General features: G+C 51.1%; 1 protein-coding gene, 1 long non-coding RNA gene and 1 other non-coding gene across 11 annotated transcripts; 1 reads left to right on the top strand and 2 right to left on the bottom strand.

The window, feature by feature from the left end:
- Positions 1–2,242: 2,242 nt before the first annotated feature.
- Positions 2,243–27,429, bottom strand: ZNF274 (zinc finger protein 274). Of its 7 annotated transcripts, none has more exons than XM_047790894.1 (8): positions 26,914–27,426; positions 26,636–26,711; positions 25,628–25,754; positions 24,805–24,900; positions 7,821–8,303; positions 4,849–4,940; positions 3,821–3,947; positions 2,518–3,518 (listed from the first exon to the last, which is right to left on the bottom strand). In XM_047790894.1, the coding sequence occupies exons 1-8, from the start codon at positions 26,955–26,957 to the stop codon at positions 2,641–2,643; spliced, it is 1,923 nt and encodes a 640-aa protein (XP_047646850.1). In that variant the 5' UTR covers positions 26,958–27,426; the 3' UTR covers positions 2,518–2,640. The 7 variants fall into 7 exon arrangements, with proteins under 7 accessions (XP_047646847.1, XP_047646844.1, XP_047646845.1 ...); XM_047790893.1 differs by having other exon boundaries at positions 3,821–4,073; positions 26,914–27,424; XM_047790891.1 differs by having other exon boundaries at positions 2,243–3,947; positions 26,914–27,429.
- On the top strand, positions 14,520–17,068 carry LOC125133004 (uncharacterized). 3 transcript variants are annotated; one of them, XR_007136384.1, is made up of 3 exons: positions 14,520–14,767; positions 15,560–16,517; positions 16,641–17,068. It is a non-coding gene; the product is annotated as an uncharacterized LOC125133004 (long non-coding RNA). The 3 variants fall into 3 exon arrangements; XR_007136385.1 differs by having other exon boundaries at positions 15,537–16,517; XR_007136386.1 differs by lacking the exon at positions 14,520–14,767 and having other exon boundaries at positions 15,510–15,614; positions 16,350–16,517.
- LOC125134767 (U6 spliceosomal RNA) lies at positions 19,156–19,257 on the bottom strand. Its single transcript, XR_007136769.1, has one exon. It is a non-coding gene; the product is annotated as a U6 spliceosomal RNA (small nuclear RNA).
- Positions 27,430–27,503: the final 74 nt, after the last annotated feature.

Genomic DNA, 27,503 nt, shown 5'->3' with positions numbered 1-27,503 from the left:
GGGGTTCTCTGCAATATGGATTCTTTCATGTTCAGCAAGGTGAGAATTCCGGTTAAAAGACTTTTCACACTTATGACATCCCTGGTGTTTCTCACCAGTGTGAGTCCTCTGATGAGTAACAAAGTGAGGACTCCAACTGAAGCATTTCCCACATTGATTACACTCAGAGGCTTCCTTCTCTTCCACGTGAGTTCTGTGATGTGAAATACACTCAGAGCTCTGAAAGGAAGATTTCCCGTGTTAACTACATTCATTAGGCTTCTCCCCAGATGGCTTTCCTTGATACACATTAAAATCAAGGGTGTGACAGAAAGATTCCAACACTGATTACAAACCAGAAGAGTTTTTCTTCAGCATGAGTCCTCCGATGCCTAATTCGTCAAGACCTCCTCCCAAAAGCTCTTCGACATTCCTGACATTTATGGGGTCTCTCTCCAATGCAAGTTATGTCAACACGTTGGGAGCACCTGCTGAAAGACTTCCCACATAGATTATTTATACAGTTTGTCTCAGGTATGAGGTTTTTTTTGTTTTTTTTTGTTTTTTTTTTTGGCTTTTTGTCTTTTCTAGGGCCATGGCATGTGGAGGTTCCCAGGCTAAGTGTTGAATTGGAGCTGTAGCTGCCAGTCTACACCACAGCCACAGCAACTCGGAATCTGAGCCGCATCTGCGACCTACACCACAGCTCACATCAATGCCAGATCCTTAACCCACTGAGCGAGGCCAGGGATCGAACCTGCAACCTCATGGTTAGTAGTCAGATTTGTTAACCACTGCGCCACAACGGGAACTCCAGGTATGAGTTTGTTAATGTGCAAAGAGAGGAGAAATCCGTTTAATAGATTTACCACATTAATTATGTCCATAGGATATGTCTCCAGTAGGAGTTAAATCCTATAATTCTAGTCCTAGACATAAACACACACCTCCAATTTTCAAAGTGTTCCTTGAGTGTTTTAAATTTGACACTAACTTCCAGCAGGTATTGACACACCCAAACACCGTGAACGATTTTGGAAGTGGTGGCCGTTGTGAATGATGTAGATGCAGGAAAAGAATGAAGACCATACACTGGTGGATGAAGGTCTCCAGGAACTGGTCTTCCATTGGCTCATTCCCTGCTCTGAAGATGCTACACTCTCTTACACCAAAGTCCTTATCTGACCCTAAATAGAGCTCTGAGGGACTGCTTTAATCCTTTATGTTTCAGTTTTACCTTTTACGATCTTTCATTGGCAGTATTTTTCTATTTGCAATCTAAGCCCCAGGGACTGGTGGATTACTACCCTGTGGCCTTAGAATTTTTTTCTGCAGGCATTTAAGGACTTGCTTGTCGAGGAAATGGATAAAAGTACATATACATGTCTAGTTCTGCCACTCTCAGGTTCTGCCCCTTTGGATGAGTTGCTCTGAGTTTCCTCCTGCTCATCCACAAGTCAGGAAGAAGACTGACAACCTGGGAAGGCTAACATGAGCATTCAGAAAATATTGAAATTGAATGAGGGCTCTCATGGTTGTCTCATTAAATTCTGGCTCCAAGAACCACTGTGGAGTTTCCCTTGTGGCTCAGGAGGTTATGAACCTGACAAGTATCCATGAGGATGTGGGTTCGATCCCTGGCCTCGCTCAGTAGGTTAAGGACTTAGTGTTGCTGTCAGCTCTGGTGTTGGCTGGCAGCTGTAGCTCTGACTCAACCCCTAGCTTGGGAACTTCCATATGCCCCAGGTGCAGCTCTAAAAAGCAAAAGCAAAAACAAAAACAAACAAAAACAAAAGAGGGAGTTCTCTTTGTGGTGCAGCAGAAATGAATCAGACTGCTGGCCCTCCTGGCATTTATCACGTACCACCCCCCATCATCCTCCAAATCACGGTCCAGGCTCCTTATATAATTACCCTGGGAGATCCATTCGCAAGAAGGAGGTGCCTGCAACCACTGCCCTCCATGGCTGGGCATACCCCCAGCAGCTGACTGCACCTGCCTCTCACCCACTCCCCTTACCCACACGGCATGACTGCCCAGGTCCACCCGTGGTCCATCCCTTTCATTTGAACATTCCTCAATCCACCCCGTCACCCCTGCGGCTTATGGAGGTTCCCAGGCCAGGCATCAAATTCAAGACAGATCTGTGACCTAAGCCACAGCTGCAGCAACCCACCGCACCACAGCAGGAACTGCTAACGTTCCGTCTTCTAATTATCATTACTGAAGAGACAATTAAATACGTGGGAAAAGACACAGATTCTACCACAGAAATATAGTTTATTCATCCGTGTTCTCTCCTGATTCTTCCAAATAAATACTTTACCACAAATACATCAGTGCACAGACTTTTTAGTACCTGGATTTAAAAACTTACAGTAGGAGCGTTTGCGGGTTCATTAATATCTATTTTAATGACCAAATGAACAACCAAATCCACGGAGTAAAACGTTAACTCTGCTTTTCCAACTGATGGATTCCTCAGCTGCGACTCCCACTGGTTTTCTTACTGCCTTGCGCCGGGGGCATCCTCGGCTCTTAAGAACTTCCTCGCTCCAGCTCCACCCGTTTCCCATCAGGCGGTACCCCAACCTGGCCCGCTCGGTGACACTGCGGCATCGGGCGGCCAAGACAGACGATGTCTCTCCAGCCGGCCCGGGGCTACGAGGCGGCATGCTTCTTCCTGCATCTCGCCGCGCTGTGCGTCTTCTGATGCCCGATGAGGTGCGAGCTCTGGGTGAAGGCCTTGCCGCACTTGCCGCAGGCGTAGGGGCGCTCGCCCGTGTGGGTCCTCTGATGCCTGATGAGGTGCGAGCTCTGGCGGAAGGCCTTGCCGCAGTCCCGGCAGGGGTATGGCTTGGCCCCCGTGTGGGTCCGCAGGTGCTGGGAGATGGCCGAGCGGTCGTTGAAGGTCCTCCCGCACTGCGGGCACTCGAAGGGCCGCTCCCCGGTGTGCACCCGCTGGTGCTGCGTGAGGGAGGAGCTCTGCACGAAGGCCTTGCCACAGGCCTGACACGAGTACGGCTTCTCGCCCGTGTGGATCTTCTTATGCACCGAAAAGTAGCGGGGGTTGCTGAAGGTTTTGCCGCACTCGCTGCACCTGCACACCTGGCTACCTCTGCGGATGCGCGTGAACGTGACCTGCGGGCCGCCGCCCCCGCCGCCGCCGCCGCCGCCCCCCTGCGACAGCCGCGCACACGGAGCCTGCGGCCCGGTCCGAACCCGCGGGCCACGCCGGCGCGGGCCCTTCCGAGGCAGCGTGGGCCGAAGGGAGCTGCGGCCTGTGCTGGGCCCAGGGCCGGCCGGGGCGGCGGCGGCGGCGGGGCCTGCTCCGCGCGGCTTCCTGGGCAGGGGCGCTTCCTGGGGGGGCGCCACGGGCGCCGCCGCGGAGTCCGAGCCCCCCGGGGCCCCAGCCTGCAGGGCGGCTCCCGAGGCGGCCCCGGAGACTTCCTCCACTTGCAGGTCTCGGGCCGGTTCTTCCTCGGGGGCGCCGGGCGTCGGCGCAGCCAGTCGGCTGCTCTCCAGGGTCGTCTCCCAGCCTGCAAGAAACCCAGCGGCGTGGCCAGGGCGCCGACGCAGGCGACAGTGTGACACCAGTAAACGTTCATGAGCAGAAGAGCGAGACTGGAGGCGGGGCAGCGGCGGCGGCAGCGAGAGGCGCGGGGCTGCCGTCCCCCCTCAGCGTGACGGCAAAGCAGCGCCCGGCAGCGGGACCGAGGCCGCCTCGGCGCCCACAGCACCCGCCCCTCCGCGGCCGCGGGGTCTGCTCGGGACCCTGGACGGTGCAGGGGGGCCCCGAGGGCACGGCCGGGGACCCGGCCCCGGAAGGGGGTGGCCTTACCCACGGAGACCAGGTGTCCCAAGGTCTCCAGCATCACGTCGTGGTACTCGGTCCTTTGCGTCGGCTCCAGCAGCCCCCACTCCTCCCTGCTGAAGTCCACGGCCACGTCCAGGAAGGTCACGGGTTCCTGCAATGTCACACTTCGTGTCCCAGCCAGAGGGGCAGGGAGTCCTTGGTGGGGACACTCCAACAGAGTCCGCTGTGCTGTGGGTGCCCCGGCTTTGGGGGTCTGCTTGCAGGCACGGGCTGGGGCCTGAAAGAGACCCAGCGTCTCATTCTCACAAGACCAGCGTATCGGGCCCAGGCTGGAGGCAGAGCCCCAACTTTACAGGGAACTGCCAGTGCCATGAACAAACTGCCTCCACAGGGGACCATCCCTGAGCCAGCCTGGCCCCTCCCTAGGCACGTCCTCTAGGGACAGTTCCTCCCTGCGGGACGGGGGCTGCACCGCGCTCAGTCTTTTCCCAGGGGCCGCCCAGGACTCGGGGAGGAGGCGGCCTCCCAGCACCCTTTGCCTGGATTTGGGAGGCACTGTGCCCACAAGGGGCAGAGGCTGCTTGAGAGGAGGCTGGAGCCCCTGAATACAGACATGCCTGAAGCCCGTCCTACACCACTCATTGCAGGAGAGCCAATAAATTCAGTCCTGCGCTACGGCCACGGGTAAGCCCTGACCGAGGCCACATACACACCATCAGTGGCTGCCCTGTGAGCCTCGAGGCAGCAAGACAGGGCTGGTTCTGCCTCGTGCACACCCCAGCTCTGGGTTATTCTGAAGCAAAACCCAGGTCTTGATGCAGTCACAAACCCTCAAGTTTATGGATGAAGGCTGGGCTGTGGTACCTCCTGCCCCTGCCCTCAGCTACCCATCTCCTGACCCCTGGTCGCCACGCCCCTGTGTGGCCTCCAATGACGCCAGGATGGCTGGAGGGCAGGCCTGCCCTTCCTGCCCAGAGACTCTGAAAGGCCCAGCCCGTGGGAGGCCTGCAGGGATGCTGGGACCAGAGCAGGAAAGGGTGACACCCACTTACCTCAGGCGGTGCCTTCGCTGGCCAAGAGGCCACGTCCTCCTCGTGCTGCGCTGTGGTCTGGAGAGAGCTGCTGGGGCCCTGGGCGGGCAGAGCTGGGAGGAGAGGGCACGCGGGGTCAGCCAGTGTGCCAGGTGGCCTTGGGCAGGCGCAGACAGCCCATGTTGGTCTCGAACCCTGGGGCCAGCGCACACCCACGGCTTCTCCCGAACAGCGCCCCCTTCTTCTCACACCACCCACACCCAAACCCCCACGGAGAGACCACAGGGCACCAGTGTCTGCACTGCTGGTCCCACCCCTCCCTCCCCCAGGACCGCTCCAGCTGCTTCATCTCCGCGGCTGGCCTCACACCTTCTCCCCAGGGACAGAGGCCCCCTCTCTGGCCTCTGCGTCCTCCATGCTCCTGCCCCCCCTCCCACCCCTACAGAGCGTGGGACCCCCCCCATCCCATCCTCATGCAAATTCTACCAAGCTTCTTCTACCTCAGGAAACAGCCCTCGGAGCCTTCCTGCCCCTTCCACCCGCTTCCATCGCAGCTCTTTAACGTCTGACTTGCCCTAGAGGCCACCACATGGTCCGCGGGCTTCTGTGATGACGATGCCACCCCCGCCATCAAGAGGAACACACCACATGACCCAGGCTGGCCCCCCACGGCTTCCTCCTGGCCACGATGACCAGCTCAGGGATGAACGCCGGGCCCACCGCCAGCCAATCAGAGCCAAAGAGGCACCTGTTAGACCATTTAGGAAGGAGAGATTTCACGTGTGGAGGAAACGTGCTTGAGTGAAGCCCCCAGAAGGATGTCACAGACAAGAGAACAAGTCCTGAAGACATGCAGAGGCCCGGGGTGCAGCCACGCCTGGAGCTGGGGCGCCCTGGGACTTTTTCAATCAGCAGTCCTTCTCCCTTGGCCCCTCTGTGCAAGGCCTTGTGGCCGTCACACCCACGAGGCCCAAACAGACATGCCGGCCACAAGTGCAGGACTCTCCGGGCTCCCTGGAAGGCCTCGTCCATCACCGTCCGTGACCCTGACTGTCTCCGTTCACCCCCAAGGGGGTTTCACCTCATGAGCCCAACAGCTGTCTCCCGGCACTGCCTCGGGTGCCTCATGCTGCTGTGACAAGCTGCCCTGATGGTGCCTCAAAATAACGCACATTGGCTGTCTTACAATTACAGAGATCCGAAGTCTGACGCCAGCCTCGGGGGCTAAAATCGAGGTGTTGGCAGGGCTGCGTTCCTTCTGGAGGCTTAGGGAAGCATGTATGTCTTGCTCTTTCCAGTTTCCAGAGGCTCCCTAAAATACGTGGCTTGCGGTCCTTTCTGTGTGTCACCCCTGCCTCAGTTGTCACATCTGCTCTGACACTGACCCTCCCGCCCGCCTCTCCTAAGGACCCTCGTGATGGCTCTGGACTCATCTCAACAACCCAGGATAATCTCCCCATCTTGAAAACCTTCACTTAGTCACACAAGGAAAGTCCCTTTTGCCATGAGGGGTTGAAGGGCTTCAAAGGTGGGTTTCTCTGGGGCCGTCCACCTGCTGACCATAGCACCACAGACCCAGTGCGAGTGGGAGAGACCACTCCTGCCGCTGCCCAGCCAGCTCCCTCCCTGCTTCTCCAGAGGCTCCGTTCTTTGCATCCAGCCTCCCATGTCCCCTCCCCACCCAAGCATTAACGTCCATCGGTCAATCATTCATTCACTCAAGAAACAGCCGGGCACTTGGCACAGACATGGGAGGTGCAGGTGTGCAAAGAAGTGTCGAGTCCCATGGAACTCAGCCTGACAGACGTCGTGTCTCACGGAAGCTGGCTCCCAAACACATCCCACACCTGGGGCCCCTCCCTGGCCCAAAACCCCTGTCATCATCCCTGCCCAGGCCACCAGGCCTCTCGGCAGGCATGGTAACAGCTCTGGGTGGCGGATCTGCTTCTAGACTTGCCCCTGTTCTCCGGCCTCCATCAACAGCACACTGCAACCCCTGAGCCTTTTTTTTTTTTTGTCTTTTTGCTATTTCTTGGGCCGCTCCCACGGCATATGGAGGTTCCCAGGCTAGGGGTCCAATCAGAGCTGTAGCTGCCGGCCTACGCCAGAGCCACAGCAATGGGGGATCCGAGCCGCATATGCAACCTACACCACAGCTCACGGCAACGCCGGATCCTTAACCCACTGAGCAAGGCCAGGGATCGAACCCGCAACCTCATGGTTCCTAGTCGGATTCGTTAACCACTGTGCCACTACGGGAACTCCCTTTTTTTTTTTTTTTAAATGGCTGCACCTGTGACACGTGACAGTTCCTGGGCAAGGGATCGAATCCGAACCGCAGCTGCAAACTACACACCATAATTACAGCAACGCCAGATCCTTTAACCCACTGAACCAGGCCGGGGATCGAATCCTCACCACTGCAGCGACCGGAGCTGCTGCAGTCAGATTCTGAACCCACAGAGCCACAGCAGGAACTCCACAACCCGGTGAATCTTTTTCTTGTTTTTTTTGCATTTTAGGGCCACACCCGCAGCACATGGAAGTTCCCAGGGTAGGGGTCTAACTGGAGCTACAGCTGCCGGCCTACACCACAGCCGTAGCAACTTGGGATCTAAGCTGCAAATGCGACCTAAACCGACAGCGCACGCCAATGCTGGATCCGAGACCCAGTGACCGAGGCCAGAAATTGGAACTGCATCCTCAGGGGTGCTAGTCGGATTCACTCCCACCGCACCATAATGGGAGCTCCTAACCCGGTGAAGTTTGAAAGCACCAGCAGATCGTGCCACCTGCCCGTACACTCTGGGGTCCAGTGCCCAATGCTTTGGAATAACACTTCCTCTTGCTTTAAGACGACGGGGCAGACATGGCAGCAAGGAGGCAGGACCAGGCGGGGGAGGGGGACGCCCCTGGCCTGGACGGGGTGGGCACCCCTTCCCACTCACCTCCTGGGAAGGCTAAGGCTCCTCCCCCACCCTCACCACACTCACCCTCCTCCTCTGACATCCAGGTCACATCCTCCACCAGGGCCACTGCCTCCTGGCAGTCTGCTGGGTGCTGCGACGCCACCCACATCCGCAGTTTCCCGGGCAGCAAGCCCAGGAACTGCTCCAGCACCAGCAGCTCCAGCATCTGCTCCTTAGAGTACATCTCGGGCTGCAGCCACTGGCGGCACAGCTCCCGCAGCCGGGCCAGGGCCTCGCGGGGCCCGGCCGCCTCCTCAAAGCGGAACTCCCGGAACTGCTGTCGAGCGGTCTCAGGGTCAGCTGGATGCGTATCCAGATGCTGAGTGGGCTCCCTGAGGATGCCTGGGCTCAGGGCCTCGTCTTCAGCATAGAGGGCCCGGATCTGGGCGTTCCGCGGACGAGCTGCCTCCTGGTTCAGTGTGAGGACTTCGACGACCTCGATCTTCATCAGGGGACTCTCAGCAGGAAAAGGATCGAATTGAGGGTCCAGATGAGCCTCAGGACACTCTGTAAGTCGAAAGCAGAGCAAGGCAAATGGCCAAGAAACACTGGAAAAGTTGTGTGACCTCACCAGTCACCAGAAAAATACAAATCAAAACCACTGTGGAAACAACCTAAATGTCCATCGACAGATGATTGGATTAAGATGATGTGGTATATAGATGCAGTGGAATACTACGCAGCCATAAAAAAGAACAAAACAATGCCATTTGCAGCAACATGGATGGAACTAGAGACTCTCATACTAAGTGAAGTAAGTCAAAAAGAGAAAGACAAATATCATATGAGATCACTTATATCTAGAATCTAATATATGGGGCAAATAAACCTTTCTACAGAAAAGAAAATCATGGACTTGGAGAACAGACCTGTGGCTGCCGAGGGGGAGGGAGTGGGATGGACTGGGAATTTGGGGTTAAGAGATGCAAACTATTGCCCTTGGAATGGATAAGCAATGAGATCCTGCTGTATAGCAATGGAATCTCTATCTAGTCACTTATGATGGAGCATGATAATGTGAGAAAAAGGAATGTATACATGTATGTGTAACTGGGTCCCCTTGCTGTATAGAAAGCTGACAGAACACTGTAAATCAGCTATAATGGAAAAAAATCCTTATTAAAAACAAAAGAAAAAACCCAAAACCACAGTGAGATACCAGTTCATACTCACAAGGATGGCTACTATCAAACATGGGCAGTAACAACTCTTGGTGAGGATGTGAAAAAACTGAAATTCTGTTACCAGGAATACAGAATGCTGCACTACTCTGCAAAACAGTCTGGCAACTCCTCAGAAACTTAAACACAGAGGTATATCACCATCCAGGAATTCCAGTGCAAAAAAACCGAAAACACATATCCACACAAGACCTTGTATAAAAATGTTCACAGCAGCATTATTCATAATTGGCAAAAAGGGAAAGCAATTCAAATGTGCATCAAATGGTAAATGGATAAACAAAATATGGTCTATCCATACAATAGATTTTCTTTTTTCTTTTTTTTTTTGTCTTATTGCCTTTGCTAGGGCCCCTCCCACGGCATATGGAGGTTCCCAGGCTAGGGGTTTAATCAGAGCTAGAGCTGCCAGCGTACGCCAGAGCCACAGCAACGCAGGATCTGAGCCGCGTCTGGGACCCACACCACAGCTCACAGCAACGCCAGATCCTTAACCCACTGAGCAAGGCCAGGGATTGAACCCACAACCTCATGGCTCCTAGTCGGATTTGTTAACCACTGAGCCACGATGGGAACTCCCATACAATAGATTTTCATGTGGCAATAAAAAAGAATGAAGGGTTTTCTTTTTTTTTTCTCTTTTCAGGGCCGTATGTGCGGCATATGGAAGTTCCCAAGCTAGGAGTCAAATCAGAGCTGCAGCTGCCGGCCCGCATCACAGCCACAGCAATGCTGAATCTTTAACCCACTGAATGAGGCCAGGGATTGAACCAACATCTTCATGGATGCTAGTCAGATTTGTTTCTGCTACACCACAACGGGGACTTTTTTTTCCCCATGTTACAGCCACAACCATAGCAATGGAAGTTTCCAGGCCAGGGATTGAATCTGAGCCATAGCTGCAGCAACACCAGATCTTTTAACCTACTGTACTGGGCTGGGGATTGAGCCTGTGTCTCTGCAGCAACCCAAGCCACTGCAGTCACATTCTCAACCCACTCCATCACAGGGAGAATTCCATAAGAATGAAGTTTTGATACATATTACCGCATGCATGAACCTTGAACATTATGCTCAAGAAGCCAAACACAAAAAGCCACATATTGCATGATCCCATTTATACGAACTATACAGCAACAGAAAGTAGTTGAGTGCTTTCCAGGAGATTCCAGGGGAATTGAGGGCTTTGAGGTGTGATGCCTAAAGGATACAGAACTTCTTTTTTGGGATGATGAAAATGTTTTAAAGTTAGATCATAGTGGGAGTTCCGGTTGTGATGCAGCAGAAACAATCTGATTAGTATCTATGAGGATGGGGGTTCAATCCCCGGCCACACTCAGTGGGTTAAGGATACAGTGTTGCTGTGAACTGTGGTGTAGGTCACAGACTTGGCTTGGATCCTGCATTGCTGTGGCTGTGGCGTAGGCCTGCAGCTACAGCTCCGATTGGACCCCTAGCCTGGGAACTTCTATATGCCACAGGTGCAGCCCTGAAAGAAAAAAAAAAAAAAAAAGATCATTGTGATGGCTGCACAACCTTGTGAAATACAGTAAAACAACTGAATTACACACTTTCAAAGAATTAACTTTGTTATATAAATTATATCTCAACACACAAAGAAAAAAAAGAACAGGCATCAACAAGACCTCTGATGCTCTATATATCTGCAGCCATGAGAGGCCGAGAATCTGATCTCAACTCCATGGGAGCTAAGAATGAAGATGCCTGGGAAAAGCAGAGACTCTGTGTCCCGGCGCAGAGTCTGCAGAGCATCTGCTGAACAGAATGCCAGGATGGACTTGAAATGCTAAGGAAGGCTCATAAAGCAACAGGAAGCAAATATTTTCTCTACAACTGCACGAAGAAATGCTATGACTTGGAGGCTTCAAAAAGTAAATGTATGAAAGATGAACGGTGTGGATTATGATTTACTTTTGTTGAGATTTATGTTTTATAAAAATAGAAATTGTGGGGCTTATGTCAAAAGTAAACCTGCCCTTTGACCCTTGCTGTTGTGAGTATAAACGGTGAGCACCGCTCTGCCCGGGAAGGATTTTACAGCATGAACACAAAGCCTGAACCATAAATGGCCAGGAACTTTCACAAGATTAATCTACTCATGAGCAGGGAGCTATCCAGAGATGAAGACAGATGACTGCTGTTCTACCTAAAGAAGGAGGATTCAGAGACAAAGGCCACATCACATACAAGAGAACTCTGACCAAGAACCTCTGCAGCAAAAAGCCCAGCTGATCAGGACTTAGTAATGACTCAAGTTAAGTTTCTCTCTCTTTCTCTCTTTTTTACCTTTTTACGGCCACAAGTTCCTGGGCTAGGAGTCAAATTGGAGCTGAGGCCTATGCCACGGCCACGCTGCATCAGAGTGGCTGCAGCTGCAGCTTGCACCAACACTGGACCCTTAACCCACTGAGCAAGTCTAGAGATTGAACCTGCATCCTCTTGGGTCCTTAACCCTCTGAGCCGAAACGGTAACTCCTCAAGTTTCCTTTTTTGATTCCACACCAATTATCTCCAATCTGAACCAGCCAACTATCAGTGTACTTTAGTCTCGACCAAGCACAGGCGATGGTGGCTGACCCCCTTGCTAGAGCAAAGCTCTGAGTACACAGCTCTTGCATGTTCTCATTTGACTGGTTTTTATTTCTACAACGCTCCCTGAGCAATGTAGTAAATGATGGAGTAAAACTGGAAGACACAAATAGTGTTGAAAGACGTCAAGAAAACTGTCAGAGTTCTTTCGAGGCTCAGAGGATTAAGGATCTGGTGTTGTCACTGCAACAGCTCCAGTTGCTGTGGTGGTGTGGGTTTGATCCCCGGCCTGGGAACTGCTGCAAGCCTTGGGTGTGGCATAAAAAAAAAAGTGAGATTCCCACATTAGCATTAAAAAATTGGGACATTGGTTTTAAGGGGATTATGGCAAGGTAGGAATGTTCCTGTCACATGAAGTGAACAGGAACAGTGAAGACGCACAACAGGAAACTACTACTCAAAACGAATCCCCTGCTGAGTTTATGATTTACCTCACATTTCAAAGCTTTATTCCCTTTCTTGTCCCCCTCTGACCTCAGTCCTGTGCTTACTGATCACCAACCAACCGTTGGATGATCAAAATTGCTTTTGTTTGTGACACTGTTAAGGTACAAACTCAGATTGTCTCTCCAGGGCAAGAAGAGCTAACAGGTCCCATAGCCATGGGCCCACCTGGCCAGAGAATCCTGAACCAGAGACACTATGACTTCCAAAACCACAGATTAAGAACTGTCATAAAGCAACGACTAACCCCTGCCTCTTTGTTCTTTCTCTTTAAAACACTCCTAAGTCAGAGATCAAGTTGGAGTGCATCTGAGACTTGTCTCCACGCAATAAACCCACACGTTGCTGTAAACTCTTGCTGTCAGGGTCTGGCCTTCTACGCCTGGGGAACAGAGCAACTTTGCTCATTCCAGTGGAGTGACTGCGGGTGCGTTTTAAAAAAGAAAAAAAAGACAAGAGATTCCGGAAGCGATTAGGAGCAGCAGCTGCCTGCACAGGCTGTGTCTGCGCCGTCTGCGGCTTCCTAAGCACCTGCCGCCAGACGCACTAGGCAGACAGCGTGGGGTCCGGGCCCAGGGAGCCGCCTTTGGCGGAGTCCTTGAACACAGACGACGTCTGCGTAAGGCTCCGGAGCAGGCCCTGCTGGCCCCACCCCGCAGCGAAGCGTACAGCCGCCTAGGCCAACTACACAACCAGTCCCTCTCCTCTGAGCTCCGGGAGCGCACGGTCACGACTTCCGGCCTGGACGGAAGTGGGTTGGGCACCGAAGACACTACAACTCCCAGGAGCCTCCGCGGCACGGACTTCCGGCTCCGCCATGTTGAGGCTTGGGACGACCCCTCAGGGCGCTGGCTGCCTGGCGGCCGCTCGGCCTGCTGCGGGGCCGTCGCCTCCGACCTCCCCCGCTCGCGTTTCCTCCCCTCGAACCCCGGCAACGGCGGACGTGTCCGGGACGGCGCCGGCTCAGCCTCTACATACATCCTCTCGAGCTGCAACTCCTTCCGGTTGGGCAACACTGGGTGTGGAGAGCGCGGCCGCTCTGCCCGGAGCCGCGAGCACTCGGATTCCGACCCACTTTCGGCCCCCGCCCCTACCTTCTATCTCTGTCTCCTTGGGCCTTTGCCTTGTCCTTCCTTCGAAATCCTGACGGCAAACCTCCGCTCTTCGGCGGCCACCACGGGTGTTCCCGTTGCTGGCGCGCGACTCGAGGAGTGAGTCAGCTCGGGGTCAGGAGTTGCCCTGTGCCGGGTGGGGCCGCCTGGCCACCCGAGACTGGCCTTGGGCGCTCCAGGGTTGAGAAACAGGTCCTGGGCCATGCCCTCACTTACATCTAAAGTAACTTTTTCTTGGATAACAACCTTGACAGGCATTTGATCTCCCATTTCCAACGTCTTCCCTCCACTCTCTCCCAAATAAACTTTTGAATTAATTTCTTTGGGGCGCTTGCCCGTCCCAGTTGACAGCTGCAACCATCTTGAGCATTTACTATCCTTCCTTAGATTTTCTGATTTATCCTCCCCCACCCCCTTCTCGATTTGAAAGCATAGTTCACTTTTTAGTTACAACTCTTAAGGCTTGAACCCTCTCTGAGGGTAACTTGGGAAGCCAGGGATAGAAATTTACCGGAGTCCCATCAGCACTAGCCTACGAAGTATCCCCGATATAGGATATGCGGGGGGGGCTCCCCCCAGCTGCTTCATGCTTGGCCACAGTCACCATTTTGAGCAATAATCATGCATAACAATCTTAATTCTTTTTTTTTTTTGTCTTTTCTAGGGCCGCTCCCGCGGCATATGGAGGTTCCCAGGCTAGGGGTCTACTCGGAGCTGTAGCCACTAGCCTATGCCAGAGCCACAGCAACACGGGATCCGAGCCACGTCTGCAACCTACACCACAGCTCACGGCAACGCCGGATCGTTAACCCACTGAGCAAGGGCAGGGACCGAACCCGCAACCTCATGGTTCCTAGTCGGATTCGTTAACCGCTGCGCCACAACAGGAACTCCAATCTTAATTCTTAATAACTGGTTCCTAGCCTATAAATTTCTGAAATTTCCATTTTGTACTCCTTGGATAACCAGAGAAATTTTTATATACAGCTTTCTCCCTTAAAAAAAAAAAAAAAAAAGCTGGATTCTTTTTATTCTACTTCATCGTCTCTACCCCCCCTCCATTTCTAATTATTTCTCCTTTAATACTGACCTTGTACTTAGTTACTCCCCTTATCCTTAGGGGCACCGGATGTTTTAAAATCTTGCATCAAGTGCTCACTCAAAAATGTTAACAGTTTTAGGGAGTTCCCACTGTAGCACAGCCGAAAGTAACTGACTAGTATCCATGAGGAAGCAGGTTTGATCCCTGGCCTTGCTAAGTGGGTTAAGGATCCAGTGTTGCTGTGAGCTGTGGTGTAGGTAGCAGATGAGACTCAGATCTGAGCTGCTGTGGCTCCGATTCAACCCCTAGCCTGAGAACTTACATATGCTGTAGGTGTGGCCCTAAACAGCAAGAAAAAAAAAAAAAGGAAAAAGTTAACTTTTAAACTGTCGAGTGTGTCTGGGTTTGGATATCACAAACTCTGTAGATCTTTTGGTCTTGAGAGCCGAGCACATCCGCCATCCAGCCAGCCAGCTGTCCCTGCATAGCAGCCCTTCAAGTGGGCGCTGGTTCTGCAGTTACAAAGCACCTACTGGGTGCTATGCAGTGAGTGAGACGGCCACAACCCTGGAATCCCCTTGGGTAAGTGTCATTCTAGGCACCTCTATCTTCTGACTCATCTCTTGGACCACTCGCAAGCCTCTAAGGTCATCTTCACTGCTATCTGTTCCGGAGAGGTGTGTGCCCACTTGACAGAAAATAAAAGCTGTGTTTACCAGCTAACAAGGTTGACAGTGGATCCTCACCTTACTGGGCCAGGACTCACTGATGCACCCACCTGCCTGGGACCGCATAAGATTATCCCTATCAACTGCAGCTCCAAGTACTGGCTTTCAATCAACCATATGAATAACCCCCCGGGGAACTCGGTCCCCTTACCTGCAACTCCCCACCTAGCTAGGGGGCTATTACACAAAGGCACAGACCCCTGGACAGGTGTTTTACATCTTTTGGGACTCAGTTTCCCCACCCTAAGTGATTAGGGACCTAAAGCCAGGTACTGCATGTAGTAAAGACTGATAGAAACTACTGTTTTCTCTTTTTTGTCTTTTTGCCATTTCTTGGGCTGCTCCCGCGGCATAAGGAGGTTCCCAGGCTAGGGGTCTAACCTGAGCTGGAGCCACTGGCCTACGCCAGAGCCACAGCAATGCTGGATCCGAGCCACGTCTGCAACCTACACCACAGCTCACAGCAACGCCAGATCCTTAACCCACTGAGCAAGGTCAGGGATCGAACCCGCAACCTCATGGTTCCTAGTCGGATTCGTTAACCACTGTGCCACAAAGGGAACCCTTTCTTTTTTTTGTGTGTGTGCTGTTTTCTAATTAAAGTTTTCTTCTCTCAAATTCAGTCTCCCTGCTCCCTCCCTTCCAGGTGAGCTCTCTCCCTCACAGTGCAGTTTCCTAGTGAATGCTGACCGATTAACCAGGTATACCAGGGCTACCAGTGCACAAATAATAGTAACTGGTTACAGTGACGATTTGCCAGCTTGTTGGGGGAGGTGGGCAGGGTCTGCTCCCCCTAGCCTGTTGCATGCTCCCGTTCCTCTTACTCCTTGTCCCGGATGCCCCCAGCTCTCCCCACCCCTTACGCCTCAGCTCTGCTGGGTGCCCTGCAACATCGCCTTTGAAATGTGTCTCCTAAGGCTGCTGACTGTTGTGCATCAGAAACTCCAAAGCCAGGCCCAAAGGAGGATATACCAAAGCCCCTGACGGGCATCTTGACCTCACTCAAAGTCTCTGAATCAGCACCAGCAGCTAGCATTTCGTGAAAGGCCCCAGCACCCAGGCTTTTATGCCACCACAGCCCCACTAAGGACAGCATCCTAGCTTTAGGCAACAGAAATCACGCTGGGAGAGGCTACGGACCTGCCGAAGGCCACACTCCGGGGAAGGCAGCAGCCGGAATCCCCGCCCTGTTCCTTCAGACCCTTCACAGCGAAGAGGGCTTCCCCCCAGCCACCATCTTTGCCTCAGAAGTCACTGCCCTTGCCATTGCCCGCCTGATGGTCTTTCCCCACAGTCTCCACCTGGGTCTCCTTCCCCATCTCGTGCTCTGTTCGACGTCACCGCAGAGCTGCCTTCCTGCCCAGTTCTGAGCTAACACTGGCCACCCACGCTTCCCAGCTACTCCAGACATCCTGCTGTTGTGTTTTCCTTCACAGCCCTGCCCGCCATCTCCAAGTACCTGGTTCATTAACTGACTCACTCCCCCACCTTGTCGAGAAGAGCACTGCGCAGTGGAACGTTCTTTGGTGAAGGAAGTGGCCTCTATCTGCACTGTCCAGCACTGCAGCCGTGAGCGGCAGGTGACCCGTGTGACTAAGCAACTGGTAAGTTCACTTCAGTCAGCCATACACGCTGGTGGCTGCTCTGGCATGAACCAAGCCCGGTGAGCCGGGCCTTTCCGTCCTGTTCGTCAGGGTGACCCATCTCTACCCTTGGTCTTTTGGCAGGTGCTCAAGCAGTGTTTTGACAAGTGCAGCCTGAGAGCCTTGGTGAGCGCTTCACCAAGGGACATGTGGGCCTTCAGGTCTGATATAGTCATATTCCAAATTGCAGGGCCTCTCACTGGCACTGCAACTGTGTCCTATCTGTATGTCATCATGGGAGGACAGCTGCCGCCGCCGCCGCCAAGTTCCTGTCTTTCACTTGGGAGCCCAAGCGGGCCTGGGGTGAGAGAACGCTTGGTTTTCACTGGACTTGCTTCCTCTCAGACCAGCCAGGCCAGGGACTTGCATTCATGCTCCCACAGCATTTCTATGGAGTCTGCTGGCTGGGATGAGAGTAGAACTTAGGAAGGGACTTCATATACTTCAGGCGTCAATGAGCCCTAAAAAGTCAGTGCTTGTACATAAGTCTTCCATGGCCTTTTTTTTTTTTTTTTTGCGGGGGGGGGGGGAGTCTTTTTAGGGCTACACCTGTGGCATATGGAGGTTCCCAGGCTAGGGGTCTAATAGGAGCTGTAGCCACCGGCCTGCGCTAGAGCCACAGCAGTGTAGGACCTGAGCCACATCTGTGACCTACACTGCAGCTCACGGCAACGCCAGATCCTTAACCCACTGAGTGAGGCCAGGGATCGAACCCACATCCTCATGGATCCTAGTCGGGTTCGTTAACCACTGGGCCACGACGGGAACTCCCTTCCATGGCCTTCTAATGTAACTTTCTTCAAATAGAGCCGACTTTACAGTACTTAACTGAACTTAATTTATTCTTAGGTATCATTTCAAAATGATACCTAAGAATAAACAATTCTTAACAATTTAACAATTGTTAACTGTTTTTCTTAGGTATCATTTTGAAAAAGCATTGTTAACAAAATCTTTCCTCCATCTGTTAAATTGGTTATTCCTGGTATAAGTCAAGGCTGTTTCTGTATTTTTGTAATCTGTTGCACCTGCTTGACTCATAACTATTTCAGAGCATTGGCTTTTTTTAAGGTATTAATTGTTATGAGCTACCATTATTTCTTCTTTTTTGGTATTTTTCTCATTTTGTGCTTTAGTGAGAACAATGCTATGTGTGTGTTGCAGAAAAAACCTATTAACATAGTACCCTGTGTTTTGTCACTGAATAGCTCACGTTCCATGGAAAATATCTTTTAACAGAAGTTGGAAAATATTCACTGCCCAGGTCAATACAGAAATGCAACCAACTGGTCACTTTGCTCTAAGAAAAAGTCCCACTTCTCCTGGGACCAATTTTGCCATCTTTACACTTTTCTAGAAAGCTTTCCATCTTATTGTTTTTTCATTCATGTACTCAACAAATAATTACTGAGTACCTATGCTATGTCAGGAACTGGTGACACAGCGGGAAGACGACCGTTGTTTCCATTTTAGGAGCACAGTTATGGGCAGACCCTCTAAACATGGAAAGTATCCTCCCACCCAGCTTCCTTCCCACGAGGTGGTCACATCCTGTTAGTTTCTGTGTTCTCCCAATGATAACCAGTTGGCATGTTCAAACTTGCATGTGTTCATGTGTGCGTCTTTAAGGGGATCTTTATGTATGTTAACATGTGTATTTTACATATTTTAAGAAATATGTCTCTCTCGGAGATTGTTTCTTCAGTCACAGAGCTGCTTATTCCTTACGACTGTTGTGTAAAGTACTACAGTGGGAACAACTACACGTACTGCTGTCTATCTGTGTAGAGTTTCTCTTTCCTGTATAAGATTTTAGCTTGGCTTTTATTTATTGTCTATCCAGAAAATGGGCTCTTGCATTCTTTTTTTTTTGTCTCTGACTCATTTATTCCTGCTTTCACGTCTCTTCAGGACTTTGGGAGTATTTCCCCCTCCCCCCCATATCTGAGTCAAATGCTTAGTTCATTTATTTTCATTCTTATTCATTTGATAATTAAAGCCCTTCAGGCCTTGAAATTACTCCGGGGACTGTATCTGGACACCAGGAAGCGAGATCCCCAAATAAAAGGATTAAGAGGATTAAGATCACAGGGGTCCTAGAGATTAAATGCACGGATGGTGACAGAAGACATAAAGTGTTCTTGGATAAAGACGGCACAGTATGTGACCACACCGACAGGCTGGATTCCTGCCAAAACACGTCTGATATTCATGCAGGATTCCAGACTCTTAGCCAGTCCCCAAGGATAAGACCCTCTCAGAGTTCTCTGTCACCCCCTCTCAAGATTTTCCTTACCTACCCTCTTGTCTCAGCTTGGACTAGTGTTCAGAGTCTCCTCTTTGAAGAAGCCCTCTGCTCTCTTGAAATTTTTTCAATGATTTATTCGCCTAGCAGTTACCTGAGCTAGAAATTCAGTCACTGTTTTAGCATCTGGAGACGAACAAGGAAAACTAAAATAAGGATGCTTGCTCTCCCCATGCTACTGAATATTTGTTCTAGATGTTCAAGTCAGATGCAGAACCCAAGGTGACAAAACAGCACCTGTTTTAGTATACATTTGTACAGGTGACCCACACATCTGACTGTACTAACCATTTTAATATTTTTTAAAAAATATGGATGTATATGGGTCATCCTTGTGCAAGGACAACGCTTAATCTCTGTGTGGTTCCACTTTTAGTGGAGGTGCTGCTGAAGTGCTTACTGTGACATTTTACAGAAGGGACTTGGGCATCCGCAGGTTTTGGTATCCATGACGGTCCTGAAACAGTCCCTCAGGGATACCAAGCAACCGCTATCCTCTTGTGATCCAAGCTTGGTGTACTTTGCCTTCTTTACGACCTATCTGGTGTAAAACAGGATGAGTTACTCCATTTTTATGATCCAGTGTGGTTCTCTTCAGTGTAAGGTTTTCTGTTGTTCTGGCAAATAAGGCCTGAGCTAAGGCTAATGACTTGCCTGCACCGATTACACTGGGCGTCTGCTCTCATATGAGTCCTCTGATGCTGAACACAACGAGGACTCCTACTGAAGGGCTTTGTGCTGCGGGTGCCGTGGCTCCTGAGGCCTTCCTAACACTGAGTCTGTTCTTGGACACTCGCCAGTGTGACTTCTGTGAGCTGGAAGAAGACAGCTGTCTGTGAAACCTTTCCACAGCCATCATGTCCCCATGACTTCAGAGTTCTTGGATACAGTTATTTGCTGTAAGAATGCTTCCAAATTGAACACAACTGGAATTTTCTATCCAGTATGAATTCTCTCAAATCAGACTGTGTCAGGCCAGAAGCCTTTCCTGCTATCATCATTCATGTTTGAGTGAAAGGGACTTCCTCCATTCAGGGTTTCTGCATGTTAAGGCTCCCAGGTGAGCCTTCTCATAAAAGCTGAGCTAGGCAGAAAACAGGCTGTCTGAAACGACACATATTTTTTCAGTCTTGTTCTAAGAATTACCCTTTGTATAAAACAACTGATTTCCTATGTCCCCCACATGCGTCCTTTATAACCCATTTGTATCCTCTCAGGCCACACAAAGGATGACATCTTGAGAAGAATTTCTTTCTCTTCCTCTCAACAAAACAATCTTCTTTATTAATAAAACCAGTCAAGATATGGGACAGTTCCAAAAACACCTGAATCTAGGTGAAAGCTTATTAGGTAGTTCTCTGTACTGTTCACGTAAAATATTTCAACATAAAAACCAAAGAAAACCTCTGTTTCCACACTTCAAAAGTCTATGCCTTAACCAGATTTTCATGTCACTAATGCCAAAAATTTAGTAGTAATAGCTCTCCTTTACTGTTACTTTTATTTCCCTATTTATTTGCTTTTTTAGGGCTGCACCTGGGGCAAATGAAAGCTCCCAGGCCAGGGTTCAAATTGGAACTGCAGCTGCCGGCCTGCAGCACCGCCACAGCAACATGGGATCTGAGCCACGTCTGTGACCTACACCACAGCTCACAGCAGTGCCCCCTTAACCCATGAGTGAGACCAGGGACCGAACCTGAATCCTCACGGATACTAGTTGGGTCTGCTGAGCCACAACAGGAACTCCTTGGTTGTATTTTTAAAATAAGACATTGATACATTAAAAAAAAGTATAGAGTAAATACATATTTTCACAAAGGACAGTCCCAGGAAATCTCTTGAAGCCTTCACCTACGAGCAGCTCTTGGCAGCTTCCTTTACCCTCTTGGGTCATTACTCAACTAGCCCACTGAATCCACTTACAAATGCTACTGTCTCAGGCCAGGTAGTACCACCTCTTCCCCAGACGCTACCATGGCCCCCTGGCTTCTGCCATCTTCAGAGTGAGCTATGAAAAGCACACCACACACCTGCTCAATGAAAACCAAACTCCCCTCACGGTGCAGGCCCTGTGTGCTCTGATCAACGTAACTCCCATCTCCGCATTAGCTCTTCCCAGCCCAGTGGGTGACTTTACATTCCCTGAACGTGCCAAGTTGGCTCCATCCAAATGGTGTTTTTTCTCCTGGAAGCTCCCTTCACCACCACTCTTACGTGGCCTCTGACTTTCTTTTCTTCAGTAATTGGCTTCAATCTCACCCCAGCAGTACTCCCTGAGCGTCTCCTCTAGAGCACCCCCCTACACTGCTCCCTCCTTTACCCTCTGCCCTTTTTCTCCCTGTTCATTTCTGGCTGCCCCAAGGCACAGGGCGTTCCTAGGCCAGGGATCAGATCTGAGCTGCAGTCGTGACCTGCGTCACAGCCGTGGCGAAGCGGGATGCTTTAACACTGTGCCCGGACGGGGATGGAACCTGCGTCCATACTGCAGAGATGCTGGCCGCCCTGTTGTGCCACAGCGGGAACTCCTACCCCATGTTCTTTATCCCCTCCGTGTGCCACTGTTCCCTCGTGTTTACACAGTGAAATCTGTGTGGCTTGTGTGCAGAGGCTGTCAGCTGCTAGACTCAGGAGTCTGCAATGGCAGGGGTGATGTGAGGCCTCTGACTCACTACTAAAATGCACACTTTTTCTTTTTTATACTGCATTGGACACAAGAGGCCTTCCACACAAGTATCTGAGATAAGAGGGGAGGCAGTGGAGGAAAGACACCACGTGAAGGAGTCTGTGCGACACAGCAGAACCGTGTTAGGCACCTGGAGCCCTAGGCCTAGCCTGCAGGAGTGTCCTGGTGAGCTTCCCCGCACATGGTCTCTGCTTCTGGACGACCACCCTGAGCCTCCTGTCACATTCAAGCCAAGGCTCCCAAGAGGTGCAGAAACACTGGTGCCCAGTGCCCCCCACAAAGCTAGATTTAAGAAACCACGAGATCATCCAGAGGGGCAAGGCTGGAAGGTTTGCCAACACGGGACTTAAGTTCCAGACAGGATGAGTCCCAGACCTGCCACAGCCAAGGCTGGATGGAGCAAGGCAACGGGAGGAACAGAAACCATGCTGGGTGGATACAAAGTGTCTGAGTTGCTGGGAACCTTTCCTGTGGGTTTAGTTTAGGGACCTGTGCCAATGGCTAGAAGGGAGGGGAGGTTTTCAATGTAGAGAATGAAAGGAGGGACTTTGGAACATAGAAAAGAAAAACACAAGTGGGGGCAACATGCAGCTTTCACAGCTGAAGCCTTCCAGAAGCAAGGAATTACCAAGTCGCTTGCAAAAGAGCGCAGAGAAGAAAGGAAGGGAGAGATCTCAAGTTTTCTTTACAAAGCCAACACGTTGATACAGAAATGTCCCAAAATAATAAACACAAGGAGGAAAACCACCCACTTCCCCAACCCAATTTATCAATATTGATGCAAAGATGCTAAAAAACTAACAGATGCCAACAGCACATTACAGCAAGGGCACGTCTATGATTATGTCACTGTTGACGATTCAAATGAAAAAAACCCCATGATCACCTTGGAGGGGGGAAATTGGGGCCATTACTAATTTTCCTTTATTGGAAAGGATGAGAAGAATTTCTGTATCCAGATAAAACTGATTCGAAATAAAACAGAATCAAGCAGTATGCCTGTCAAAACCCAGAAACTTGCCAATTTAAGTCAGACCACTCAAATCTTCCCTCTCAGCTAAGTGTTTTGAAGTACTAGCTAGGATGGCTGTAATTTCATAACTTCAAAAAACATAAAATAATAATACAAGTGCCTCTTTTTTTTCCCTTTTTTTTAATGGCCACACCCACAGCACGTGGAAGTTCCCAGGCCAGGGACTGGATCCAAGCCACAGCTGCAACCTACACTGCAGGTGCACCAATACCGGATCCTTTAACCCACTGTACCACACAAGAACTACCTGCCTTCTCCTCTGCAGTTGTCAGTACAATGACTTTGTGCCAAGAAAATTCATGAGAATCTAACAAAACTGTTACAAATAAGAGAATTTAGCAGCATAACAGGTTCATCTGCAACAACTATGCAAGACCTCAAGGTAGGATTACTCTGGATTAACAGCAATTACAGTAGATGCCCAACAACAGCACTGGAAGGCCTGGCCAGCATAGTGAGAGGAGACCCCTTTGTGCACCTGCACCAGAACTCAACTGAGACGAGTTCTACATCGAGAAATTTCCAAATCCAATCAATGCAATATATGTTCCGGGGTATCTTGTGGTGCAGCAGATTAAGAATGTAGTAGCACTGTCACTGCAGCAACTTGGGTCACTGCTGTGGAGGTTTGACCCCTGGCCTGGGAACTTCTACAAGCCATGCTCATGCCCCCTCCCCCCATCCCGACCCCAAAAGTAATAACTGTCCTAACAGGATTTTTCTCAATGAATGCTGACAAGCTGATGGTTCAGTGCTCATCTGTTTGAGAACAGCTAATAGGTCCTTTTCGCCTTTTTTTTTTAAATTATTTTTTCATTTTTTTGTCTTTTTGGTATTTCTTTGGGCCGCACCCGCGGCATATGGAGGTTCCCAGGCTAGGGGTCGAATCAGAGCTGTAGGGCAGGGACCGAACCCACAACCTCATGGTTTCTAGTCGGATTCGTTAACCACTGCGCCACAACGGGAACTCCTTTTTTTTTAATTATGAGAGAAACTACTACTCATCCAAGTTACTTATAAAGCTACAATAAGTAAAGAAATATGGCATTTACTCAGAGACAAACAGAGATCAAGGGAGCCTAAGGGGCCAAGAAGGCCTGCACGTGATGATGACTATGAGAATTATATCCATGACAAAAAATAGCATTTCCAATAATCGGAAGAACTGAGTCTGAAAATGGTATTGAAAAAACTTGTGTCCCACACCATGAAAACAAAACCCCAAAATACCAGAATGTAGGAAAATATTTGTACAATCTGCCTAAGTATGAGAAAAAACAAGGAAGAGGAATAAAGACGGATCTAAAAGGAAAAAATACCTGAATCTATAGAATTTCTTCACAAAGACTTAAAGTAGAAGAGAAATATTGGCCTGATATTTGCAATATTAACATCCATAATATAGTGTAGAGTCCCCCCCCAAAAAAAAAACCAAAGCAAAGGGGAAAAAAGGAAAATATATAAATCCACAAAAGAAAAAACACAAATGACATGTAAACTTACGAAAATACACGTAACTCCATGAGAGAAATGTGAACTAAACTGAACATACCTTTTCCCATCAGATGTGCAAACCTTAAAAAGCGGACTCTAAATCACTCGTATCTTACAAAGAGGAATAGGAGCTCGCATGTTCAGCCATACGTATTTCAAAGGATCTTAGAAGTTTCTCGCTACCAGATTTTTTTACTTACATCTTGGTTGATCCAAAGTTCATTTCTAGAAATCCTACATACAAAAAACCAACCTGAATGTGCAAAAAAAAAAAATGTGTGCGAGACACTTTTTGCAGTAACTTGAACGTCCATCAGGAGGAACAAGTCAAGTGCTGTCTGCACTGTATTTGTTAAAGAAGTGCACCTGTCTGCACTGAGTACAGGAACACCCTCGGGGCACAAACACATAACCAGAAGTGTAAACATATTTTAAAACTTGGCTGGAGACACACACCAGTTGCTGAATACATATGGGAAGGGCAGCAGATGATGTGTGAAGCACGACGAGGGAGGCCTTACTGCCAACCAGGCACTGGCAACAGGTTCAAGTTCAGCTAAGCGGTACACCCAACTCGGGCCAGAGGAACACAGAGCTTGATCCAGCAGGTCTGCAGCTACTCGTCACAACACCCCCTCTGGGTGTTTTCCCCGCCACCTCAATTTCTAGCCACCAGCTCCTGACTGCCCAGTCGGCCCACTCCCTGCCAGGATCCCTTGTGCCTGGTTCTCACCTGAAAAGGTGTCTTGAGGAATTCCTCTCTCCACCGACCAGAGCTCTTCCTCCTCCTCTAACTGAGATACCACATCTGGCTTGGAAAGCTGATGCTCTGCCCAAGGGAAAAGAGAGAGGGCTTGGGGGTCTGTGTTCGGGAGAAAATACTTTCCGGCTACAGCAATTCTGGTCCTGTGTTCTCCCCTCGGGGCCTAACTGCTGGTGATGGGCGGTGCTGATATTCCCGCCCCCTCCCTTTAGCTATCGGCTGGCAGTTCCGGACTCTACCCAGTAAAGGAGCAATAGGACCCAGTTCTGGCCAGCAAGGCACAAAGGGAAGTTTGCCAGCTAGGGCCCCCAGGCATTGTTCTTCCTCCCTGTCAGGCTGTAAAAAGAGAACTGGCCAGGGCTGCCGCCTCCCTTTCTTTCTGCCTCCAACATGAACGTGATACTTGATGTCACAGTCCGGCATCTACTAACCTAAGAATGGAAAACTTCACACTAACCAGGGAGCGATGGAACGAGCTGGGTCTTTCATGATACTCTTGAGCTGTCAGACCTGATGCCATGTCCTTTGGAATTCGTTTCAGCTCTGCCTCTGCTAGCTGAAAACCTGTTTGACCCACCTCCCCAGCATTCAGTGCCTCAGGGGTGGACCAGGTAATGCTTCAGAAGTTATCTGTGAGGTTGTCTTTGTCCTGTGTGTACAAAGTCCTCTCCCTCAGGCTCCAAAGACCTTGACGCTTGAACTTCCAGGATGAGCCCAAGCTGACACACACTGCAGAGGCACCACATTTATGCTGCAAAGCGCAAATCTTTATTGACACACAGGCCATCCTTACCCACTGAGATCAGGTTCCTGTAGTTCTCCAGCAACACCTCCCTGTACAGGGACTTCTGTTCAAGGTCCAGCATTCCCCACTCTTCCGGGGTAAAACCCAGCGTCACATCTTCAAAAGTCACTGGTTCCTAAAACCCACAGGTGCCTGTTCAGTCAGGGCCTGTCGTCACCCACACTGACAGGAGGGAGAGGCTGACTGAGAACATGCGGGCACAGTCAACAAGGTGACCTGAAAGCATGCAGGTATCTCATCATGAGTTCTTGCTTTTGTCTGAAACAGCAAACCCAAGGCTGACCCTATTCTGGTCACAGCATGGAGGACTACCCAGTAAGGCCAAAGGAGATTCTTCATTCTCTGAAAACCTCTCCATTTTTTATTAACCTGGGGATTCCAACACTGGGTATACCTCCTGCTACGGGATTCCGCAATGAGCTGAATCATCACACACTCCAGGCTTCAGCTCCCACCCACTGCCCATACTATTTATATTTCCTTCACCCTTCAAGGATCCATCCTCATCTCTCTTCTCTCCCAGTGACTAAGTTTTTTTTTTTTTTTTTTTTGCTTTTTAGGACCGCACCTGCTGCATATGGAAGTTCCCAGGCTAGGGGTCCAATCGGAGCTGTAGCCACTGGTCTACACCACAGCCACAGTGGGTTTCGAGCCACGTCTGCGATCTACACCACAGCTCACGGCAAATGCCGGATCCTTAGCCCCCAATAACTAAGCTTTAATGCTAAAGTAGCTGTTGAAATCTAAATAGAAGCCTGATTCCTGCTTAGACCTGTCAACGTCTCCCTCCCCAGCTCCCACTCTCCTAGTTTAATGGGTAAATGAGAATCCCCCATAATTTGACCTTTATCCTTGGAAGGCTAAACAACTTGTTATTCCTCTGTCCACTAAGGTCTCTCCTTCCCAGCCAGTTCCTCTCCCAACCCCGAGATGTTGCGCGTCCCAGGGGCATTTCAGGGATGGACTCTAAAACTCATAAAAAAACCCTCTACTCACAGGGAACCAGGCCGTCGGAAGCCCGGAAGCCATGCCTTCCTCTTCCTGGAGGTGTCTCGGGGGAGTGGGCAGAGTCCTGAGAAAGTCAAATTTGGAGGTGGGAGGGGCGCGAGGGTGGAGTCACGGCCCCCGCTCCCCTCAGCCCAAACAACGGGAAATGACAGCTCCATCCCCCACTTCGGAAGACGCCCTGGAGGGCTGTCTCCAGCAGCTCTGGAACACCCAGAGGGCCGGTTCCCCATCCTCCACACCCAGAAGGAATCGGTCCGTTTCCTCACCCTTCAGGAGCCCTGAGGGGGGACGGTCCGCCCGGTCCCCGCATCTTTTGGGCCCCAAGTCCCCGACCCCCACTGCCCCTTCAGGCCCCGCGGCGGAAGGACCGCAGGCGAGGTGGTTCTGAGCTCCTCTTGTGTTTGGGGAAATGGGGGCTGCGGCTGGGCTTGCCCTGCAGAGCCGGCCTGGAACAGAGTCCCCGACGGGCGCGGTTTTGGCGCCGCACTCACCCCGCGCGCGGCGCACTATGGCGCCCGTCGGTCCGTGGCGAAGTGCGTCAGCGCGCCGGTCCGGACTACAACTCCCAGACACCCCCGCGGCGGGGCGCGCCCCACCTTGAAGGCGACGGCCATCTTGGCGGGCCAACTCTGGGTGGCACGCGAAGCCCGGGCGACGGAAGGGCGCCCTAGTAGTCCCGCTGGGCTAGAGAAGGCCTCGGGCTGGACCCGTCAAGCGGCTGGGCTCCAGTACCGGAGAGGACGGCGACGCAGGCCAGGAAGGAGCCGTGCCCTGACATATGGGCGACCACGCGTGGGGAGGGCCGGAAGTGGAGAAAGGGGAGCGTGGGCGGGGCTGAGGCGGAAATGCAGAGGGG

Source organism: Phacochoerus africanus, chromosome 8 (genome assembly GCF_016906955.1).
Source record: "Phacochoerus africanus isolate WHEZ1 chromosome 8, ROS_Pafr_v1, whole genome shotgun sequence".
NCBI lineage: Eukaryota > Metazoa > Chordata > Mammalia > Artiodactyla > Suidae > Phacochoerus > Phacochoerus africanus.
Note: the sequence above shows the minus strand (reverse complement) of the source record. Positions and strands in the feature narration are given on the sequence as shown.